Genomic DNA, 9,128 nt, shown 5'->3' with positions numbered 1-9,128 from the left:
TAGGGAAAGTGAGAAAGGACTTTGACTGCTGTAACCTGTGTTTTCTCAAGCACCTACGCTGAGCAAGGTCCAAGGTTTCACCCCTCTCCTCTTAGCCTAACTATTCTTTCTCCAAGGTATGTCCCCCCAGACCAAGTCAAAGGGCCCACTTATACCAAAGGCGGCGCCTCCACCCCCGTCCAGGGCTCCATTCCGGAAGGGAAGCCCCCGCGGACACTTCTGGGGGATCCTGTGCCGTCTCTCTCGGCTGCTGCCTCCACTTCCAGCCAGGTAACTCTCAGATGTGCCCTTCAACTTATTTTGAGATTTGGGAGACAGGGGTATCAGTTTCCTAAATCCAGTCGCCTGAACTTAGCAGACGACGGTCCAAGAGGTGTGAGCAGGTTCTCAGCCCTGCTGTTCCCATGTCTTGCATCTCTCACCTTGGATCTGTATGTTTTGGAAGAAAGACCCCAACAGGAAGTGGTATTTAGGGAAGTTAGAGTATCAACTTCAAACGTGACCATTCCTCCAAGGAAAAACAGGGGCCAGGACACTGCTTCAGGCGCCTGGGAAAGATGAGGAGGGGCTGTTGGGCGACATCGCTGTGTATCTCAGGGTTGCCTTGACTAACGTGTTCTAAAATGTGTGGTTCTGGGAGCTGCTGCACTGAGAGGACAGAGGAATTAGGGATGAGAAGGGCTCAGGCACCTTCTGCCCAGGAACCCTCTTGGTTGAGGGTAGTTTCTGCCTCTCTTCTCTCTCCACTCGCCTATCTGGGGGCAGCCCGGGGAGCCATGCAAGGGCCTGGGTCATGGCTGGGATTCCGAGTGCTATATGTACTGCCTTCTCCTCCAAGTCTGTCAGTCAGTCTCAGCCCCGGACGTCCCAGCCCCGGAGCTCTCAGCCACCTCCCCCCTCCTCGGTCAAGAAAGCCAGTACTGACCTGCTGGCCGACATCGGCGGAGACCCCTTTGCTGCTCCCCAGGTGGCACCAGCTTTTGCTGCATTCCCAGCCTTTGGGGGTAAGTGGGACTTGGGAAGAGAACCTTCCTACAACATAGGTCCCCATCACACAAGGAATTCACTCGGCCCTATAGCTCTCTGCACAGGAGTGAATGTGATGGTCATTCTGAAGCATCACGGCTGGGAGGGTGGGAGTCAGATGAGCACAGCTGGGATTACAGCCGGGATAAGTTTTGGGAGTTTGACCAGAAAGCATGGCAGTTGGGGGCTCCCAGCCCTCCCTCTTAGAGCATTGGAAAGAGCCTTTTTCTTAGTTTCTCTCTCTGTTAAAATGGGGCAAGGGGATTGTCACAGGTTCCATTTCCCCTGCCCTCTTCCAGAAGATCAGCAGTAGCCAGTAGAGGGTGGAACAAAGTGATGATCTAGTTTCCCTTTTTCCTTTTTAAAGCCCTTCCCCCTAGCAAAATCTTTTTCCATGATGCCGCCTAAACTAGGCCCTGACAAAAGTGTTAATGCCTCACGGAGTAAGGATAAAAAATGAGGAGTAAACTTGGAGGCCTCTGAGATGCCCTTTCCCCCTGCATGTGTCTGGCTCTCTGCCCCAGGCTCCTGCCAACTCCCTCTGAAGAGGACCCTGCAGGAAGGCAGATGTCCCATTGAGCAGCCCTTGGCCTTCAGAACTAGTCCGTGTGATATGGATTACATATACATCATATATAAACATAACTTTTATATTCTCTCCACCTATAGGCCAGACGCCTTCCCATGGGGGCTTTGCCAACTTCGATGCCTTTGGCAGTAGCCCTGGCTCTTCTGCATTTGGAAGCATGCCTCCAGCTGGCCAAGCCCCATTCCAGGCGCAGCCAGCACCCCCAGGTAAGCTCTGCCCCTCTGGCTTCCTTGCTTGCAACTGTGACCCACTGTCCGCACCCGTACATCACCCTGCATTCACATCCGCACCCACCCAAAGTACTGCACAAAGAGGAGAAGCTCCAGGAAAGGATGAGGGCAGTCTGATGAGGTTCTTGTCAGGAAGAAGGGGCTCTGTTCTCTTTCTTCATGTAAGGAAATGGCTAAAACTGCATCAGGAGTTGTGCAGGCTGTGCACTAGGAGGTCGCTGACTGGGAAGTAATGGAGACCCGAGTCCTAGAAAACATGAGAATGGACATGACCTTTCCTCGAGAGGGCCCCCAGGGCAAGGGCTGGGTCAGCGTACTAGGTGGTCTCCAGAAGTCCTCAGGCATCCCTCTTAGAGCAGAAGCCTGCCAACACTGCGTCGTGTTGTTCCTGTGAGATGGAAGGAGAGTCTAAAGGCCCCTAAAGCACTCGGTCCCTCCCGAAGCTCCCAGACATCAATCAGGCTTTAGAGCTTTCGGGCTGCCTCCTTCCTTTGGACATCCTGCACACAGGAGGGCAGCCAGAGCGCTGTGAGGACAGATGTCTGGGGATGGCCAGTGACTGACACTCTCTCTCTCCTCCCCACCTGCCTGCTTTCCCTGCCCCACCCTCACTGCCAGCCAGTCGGATGCTAACTGGAAGTCACAGCTTCGGTAAGTTATTCCTCCCACTCCACAGCCGACCCAAGGCAGAAGCCTCTGTCTCAGGTCCTCTGACCCTAGAGTTTTGAGGTCTGGAATGAACCCCTCAAATTTAGCCTTTAACAAAGGAGGCAGTTAGCAGTTTCCCTAGTCGTGCAGCCCACAGCCCAGCAGAGCCCATCCCACAGCGCGGACTTCCTGACTCTCTGCTCTGCCCACAGCGCCCCCGCCTCCCACTATTGCTCTTGTCTTTAATTTTTTGAATGGAACAAGAAGAGACATTTTATATTGACAGAATTTAAAATTCACAACAGAGTTCTCACATTGTGAACTTAAAGTAACTGACAGAGTAGCCTTGAAATCCATAAAGCAAAAACTATTAGACAGAAAGAAAATCTGATAAACCAACAGATGGAGACTATAATCGATTCTCACAAGATTCATAGGTGGAGTAGATAGACAAGGAGGGAAGAGAGTTGACCATTTGAGGAACACTTTAACAAGTTTGACCTAAGAAGTATAAGTAGAACTTTGTAACAAAAATACAGAATATATATTATTTTCAAACATAAAACCCTTTTATAATTTGACCATATACTGGGAAACAAACTCTCCATAAATTCTAACAAGCAGAAATTGCATAGGTCATGTTATTCTATATGGTAAAATATGTCCTAAAAAATGTCCCCACACAACGTTTCATGTCCTTAAAGGCATGAAGCAGATAAGGAGAAAACACTTACTTACAACATGGAAAACAGACAAAAAGCTAATAACCATAATGTGCCTTTTTAAACTCCTATTGATAAGAAAGACTAGAATAATGGACAAGGGATAGAAGCAGATAATACCCAGAAAAAAATGAAAATGTCCTCAACCTAACTAGTCAGGGGAAATACTAATTAGAATAAGATAGTAACTTTGCACATTATATTTACAAAATTTTTAAAGATGAATAATGGCCAGTATTGTGTGGGGAAATAGGCCCTTTTGTATGCTGTTGGCAAACATGTATACTGGTACAGGAATAATCAATTTAGCAAGAGGGAACTATTCCCAGGAATGGGATCTGGAAAGGAAACAGCCTATTACAAGGTGGTTATAAATTGGTTGGTTCAGAGATGCATTCCTAGCGCAACTGATTAGTTTAAAGGGAGTGCTTAAAGTGCCAAGCTTTAAAGGAGAGAAGGGAGGCGTCAGCCCTGGAGCCATCCCAGGCTGAACCTGGGATGGACCGTTTGTCCAGTGTCTGCTCATCTCAAGAAGCAGACAGCCCACGGCCGGACCCAGAGCCCACCAGCGCTGACGGTGCTTGGGGAGCACCCCTGTATCATGTCCATGAGGAAAGAAAGATGTCTGTTTTGCAGCTGAGGAAACTGGCTCAGCTTGACCAAAATCAAATGTGTGATCAGTGGCAGATCCCATTCATTCCCAGCCACACCGTGACCACGAGGGTGTTTCTGTGAATGTGACGTGAGGAACCACTGGGGAGGAAGTAGGAAGATTTGGGTGAGAGGTGGATGTCTCTTCTGACAAGGCTTGTTGTATTGTTATATATCTGAGGGGGAGTATGGAGAAGGGGGGGTTTCTAAAAGTGCATTTTCCCCTGAAACTGTTAGAAGGCAAGTCTACTAATCCAGCCATGTGGAGTGAGGCTCTGGCAGTGGATAGGAAGCAAAGGAGCACAGGTATCGGGAGCGTCGGCCTCCTTTCTGAGGACGCGCCCTCGGTGCAGGGAGCCCAGCCTGCCTGAGCCAGGGCCGGCTCTGCCCTCTAGCGCCGGCCAGGAGGCACACAGCACTCTCTCCCCGCCCTCGGCAGAGAGCCCGGGCCTCACTGAGGGAAGCACCCTGACCCAAGGGCCCAGAGCAAGACTGAGGAGTCGGACCCCAGTAAGGACGGGGAGCTGTGTCCGCTGGGAAAGTCCATGTACCTCGAGTCCGTTGGGCAAAGGAAAGGCCTGGGGTCTGAGAAGCCGAAGATCCACCACCTCCCTGGTGGCTTCCAGCCTTCCTCACAGCCTGTGGGTACGAGAGGACTGAAGACCAGGGCTCGCAGTGGCTACAGCCTAGCACTGTGCCTCAGGAAAGCTCAGGGGTTGGGGAGGGAGAGGAGCTGAGGAGAGCACTGTCCCCTGAGTGCTGGCTCTCAAGAAGCAGCCCATCCCTGGAACCTTGCAGGCAGGCCCTGGGCACTCGGCTTCCCTGCTGGCTTCTCTGCTCTTCCACGTTACAGCCGGTCCCCCATCCCCATCAGGTATGCTCTGTGCCTGGCACCGGGAAGATACCCTTAACAGAGGGGTTTGGATAAACACAGCAGCCTCACCCTTTAGAAAAGGAAGATCCACATTACAGTTCTGAGGTGCTCAGAAGAAAGCCCAAAACTGTACTGACAAGAAACGAGGGCTGAGGTTTGAGGGGACCAGGGAGCAACGCGGATTTGAGAACCACCCCAACCCTGCCATTTCCTTCCTTGCCTTGTGTCTTTATCTTTTCCTTTCCCTCTTCTTCCTCTCGTGTCTGAGAAAGAGAAGTATCTTGTGAAGGTTACCTCCCTCGTCCTTTCCCACTTTCTGCAGGGCTTGGTCCCATCAGCTTTCCTATCTGAATTTCACCTCCACTTTCTCCGCCTCTACCGGCATGTCCCCTTTTTCCTACAAGTACACTTCAAGTTCCCGTCCTACAAAATGTCTCTGCAGCCTGACCCACGCTGGTCTCTCGTCTCACCTCTCCACAGCTGTGCCTCTGGGGAAAGGGGTCAGTAGCCTTCACTTACTCATCTTTTATTGTCCTGTTTTCTCTTTTTTTTTTTTTACTGAGCATTTTATGGCATAATACACAAGCTGTTCTGAACCTTGGTTTTTCTTTAACTTAACAGTACTATTAGGGACTTGCCTGGTGGTCCAGTGGTTAGGACTCCACGCTTCCACTGCAGGGGGCATGGGATTGATCCCTGGTTGGGAAACTAAGACCCTGCAAGCTGCATGGTGCGGCCAAAAAAATAAATAAATAAAATAACAGTACTGTTAGATTTTTTTTAGTTTTTTAATTTTTTTTTTTTTTTTAGCGGTACGCGGGCCTCTCACTGTTGTGGCCTCTCCCGTTGCGGAGCACAGGCTCCAGAGGCGCAGGCTCAGCGGCCATGGCTCACGGGCCCAGCCGCTCCGCGGCATGTGGGATCTTCCCGGACCAGGGCACGAACCCGTGTCCCCTGCATCGGCAGGCGGACTCTCAACCACTGTGCCACCAGGGAAGCCCTAGATTTTTTTTTTAGTAGTACATTAAGAGCTTCCTCATTCTTTTGTATAGCTGCGCCACTGTCCAACTTACGTCTAGACCATAATTTATCTACTCAGTTCCCTGTTGTTGAATATTTAGGATGTTCCAGTCTTTTGCTGTTAAACAGCGCTGCAGTTAATAACCCTGCTTCGGCACATTGGCAAGTTATATCTGTAAGGGAATTCTTGGCAGTGGAATTGGTCTAGTGGGGACCCAGTTGATACAGAAATAAACAAAAATACATCAAGTGCTAGGAAGGAAAAGAACAAGGTGCTAGGAGAGGAAAACCAGGATCAAACACTGGAGTCAGGAAGGCCCATGGAAGACATGGTTCTGTTAAGCCTGCAGGGTGAGTAGGAGTTAGCAGGCCAAGGCCATGGGCAAGGCCTCTTGTTCAAGGCAGCGTGGAAAGGCCAGAGCTGAGGGCTGTGGGTCGGGCCCTTTCCACTCGTGTTCACCATCGGAGCCAGCCATCCTGTGTTTCCTTTGAGACCTTGTCTGGCTTCTCTGACCCTGGAAGTAGTATCTTACAGGTATGATAATACCTCACATTTGTGTTATGCTTTATAGATTTCACAATACTTTATCTCAGAGGGCCTTTACAGCCACCCTACAGGGGGCGTGGTTGGGGAGCAAGAACAAAAGTGGGCTCCGGAGAGTGAGAGAGATGGTTTGCTGAAGTCACAGCGGTAGCAGGTGGCAGAGCCGCAAATGGAATCCAGTTCTTCTCCCTCTGCCTGTTCAGCTGTCCATTCAGCAAGCCCTTCCGGAGCACCGTCAGGAGGCGGGCACTATGTAAAGTGTGTTTCCCTTCGGTAACAGAGTCTTCCAGCACTCAGAAAAATCAAGCTTTTCCCCATTTGTAGCCTCATTTTACCCTCACTGTAGCCCAGAGTAGTTGGCAGGACCCCACACTACAAATGAGACTTAGACACTCAGATAAAGAGGCTTTCTTAAAATGACAGGGCCTCAGGCCTCTTCCTTCGAGACCAGGTTGCTGATTGGACCCTAACCCTAACCCTAACCCTAACCCTAACCTGCCCCGAGGGCTGTTCTGTCAGCTTCCCCTGTGAGGCTCTTCCATGTTGACTATGAAGACCAGGGAGCGCAGGAGAGCCCCACTGTCGGCCCTGCCCCGTGGGCAGTGCGTCCCAGCCCTGATCTGAGGTCCTGGCGTCGGGGCTCCCGAGAGGGGAGCAGGCGGCTCGATGGGAGTGAGAAGGGTGCTGGCGAGGCCGGAGATGTATGCTCAGCACCTCCAGTGCCATCTCCGTGTTCCCCGAGTCACCCAGGTGTCCCTGAGCCTTTCTGCCCTTCACAGCTCCTTCCCCACCCCTCTACCTGCCCCTTCATATGATTTATTCATAAATGGAAATGCTGGTTTAGGCAAAAGACATACGTTTCCATCTCTTAAGGAAAAAAATGGGAAGTGTAAGCCAAACTAGAGCAGGAGGGACGGTGACCTGGACGAGGAGGAAGAACTGCTTTTCTCTCTGCGGTGGCGGTTTTGAGCGCTAGGGAGATTGACAAGGGCTGAGTCTCACATCGCCTAGAATTCTCAGTGGGAGACAAACCCTCCTGAACTGGGTGATCCGATCCGGGGGAAGAACAGGCTGCCTCAGAGGACCCCGTTGGTGCCATCCCTCCCCTCCCCCTCCACTGTACCCCTGCCTCCATCTCTCCTCCTGCCCTTTCCGTCCTGTCTCATGCCAGCACCCCCTGTTTTACTTCCTGTGCCTGCCCAGGGAGCAGCCAGGGGACTCCATTTGTTGCCTCTCCTCTGGCACCTGCCAGTCAGCCCAACAGCCTTGCAGATACGGGCAGCCTCCTGGGACCCGGGGCATCAGCTGGAGGCATCCCTAGCAGGTAGGTCCAGATGTTGGGGAGCTTGCCATCGGGCAGGAGAGCCGGCCAGGAAAGCCTGGCCTTGCTTACACCAGCCCACTTGGCTCCTCCCGTCTGGCAGGACAGTTTGCCATCTCCTAGTTCCTTGCCCAGCTCACCTCCTTGGTGCTAGATGATGTGCATGCCGACTTTTCTCCCCATATCACAGCATGTTCGGGATGGCCAGCCAGGTCCCCACGCTCCAGTCGGCCACCACTGGCGGAGGCGGAAGCACAGGGCTCTCCTTTGGAGGTGAGTCTTGCGTGTAGAGACCCAGGGAGGGGATCTAAGGCCAAGAGGAAATTGGGGACCCTGGAGGGAGGGGAGTGGGGAGAGATGCACACCAGGATTTAGAGGAATGCTAATTATCACGATATTAACCAAATGAGAAAAAAATAACCAGCTCTTCATCCCCCCTCTACCCCATTCCACCCTGAGCAGCCTTCAACCCTTTCACCACACCTGCTGCTCACGCCCAGCTGCCTTCCACCAACCCTTTCCAGCCCAATGGCTTGGCCACAGGTAAGCTTCCCAGACTGTCCCCTGGCCCTGACTCTCTCCAGAGTCACCAGCCCAGGCCAGACGGGTTTAATTTCCAGTCCACCTAGTGGGCAAAAACTAGAGGCCCCTAAGTCACCGAATCAGAATTTCGGAGTTAGAAAAGACAGGCTGCCCCTTCCCTGAGCCAGTTCCGAAGGGTTAATGCTGACTGGTAGTGGTGGTGATTCTTTTTTCTCCAACCCTCAGTTTCCCTCTGGGAGCCTTCCCTTCTGTGTCCCACCTGAAACCATGGCCCTGTTCCCTGCCCTCCTCAGCTGGAGTCCTGTGGTCTCCTGCCCCTCCCCAGCCCCTGCCTCTGCTTTTCTCTCTCCAAACTCACACTCACGCCCCCCTTCGTTTTTTTGTTTGTTGTTTTTTTGTTGTTCCTCTAAAACCTTCAGGCCAGGAAGAGAGAATAATATTCGCTACCAAGCTGACCCACGTGGCAGGCCCAACACTTAGGGCTTTACATCCGTTATTTAATTTTCACAGCAGTCCGAGGAGATAGGCATGGTCCCCGTTTTAGAGATGAGAGAACTGAGGCAGAGAGGGCTGGTAATTTGCTTTGATTTATGCAGTTTAAGAGGTGGCAGAAAGCTGACCCCGTGATCATAACTACCCTGCTGTCCGAGCCACAGGCCACAGGCCGGAGAGGGCAAGGTTGGCAGGATGCTTGGACGCTGAGGGGTTTCATGCTCATTTCGGGTACTTCCACTGGGTACCTCTGGGTGGCAAAAAACTATATCCCATTTCTGTGTCTTGGAGGGACTTAGGAAGAACTGTTCTCCTGCCTACCTTCCAGAACCTCACCTACCTCATGTCCCTCCCTCCCTCCACAGGGCCAGGCTTTGGGATGAGCGGTGCTGGGCCTGGCTTCCCCCAGACAGTGCCACCCACCGGGGCTTTTTCCAGCCCCTTCCCCCCACCGCTTTTCCCCCCACC

The 9,128-nt window shown here is 52.1% G+C and overlaps 1 protein-coding gene across 1 annotated transcript in view; it reads left to right on the top strand.

Annotated features, from left to right (window-relative positions):
• AGFG2 (ArfGAP with FG repeats 2) overlaps positions 1-9,128 on the top strand; it is a 21,098-nt gene that overhangs the window by 10,944 nt on the left and 1,026 nt on the right. The window contains exons 4-10 of the mRNA XM_007468852.1: positions 117-270; positions 839-1,004; positions 1,696-1,821; positions 7,508-7,628; positions 7,816-7,898; positions 8,085-8,168; positions 9,026-9,122. Coding sequence (XP_007468914.1) covers positions 117-270; positions 839-1,004; positions 1,696-1,821; positions 7,508-7,628; positions 7,816-7,898; positions 8,085-8,168; positions 9,026-9,122 — 831 coding nt within the window. The remainder of the gene's footprint in view (positions 1-116; positions 271-838; positions 1,005-1,695; positions 1,822-7,507; positions 7,629-7,815; positions 7,899-8,084; positions 8,169-9,025; positions 9,123-9,128) is intronic.

Source organism: Lipotes vexillifer, unplaced genomic scaffold (assembly GCF_000442215.2).
Source record: "Lipotes vexillifer unplaced genomic scaffold, Lipotes_vexillifer_v1.1 scaffold12, whole genome shotgun sequence".
NCBI lineage: Eukaryota > Metazoa > Chordata > Mammalia > Artiodactyla > Lipotidae > Lipotes > Lipotes vexillifer.
Note: the sequence above shows the minus strand (reverse complement) of the source record. Positions and strands in the feature narration are given on the sequence as shown.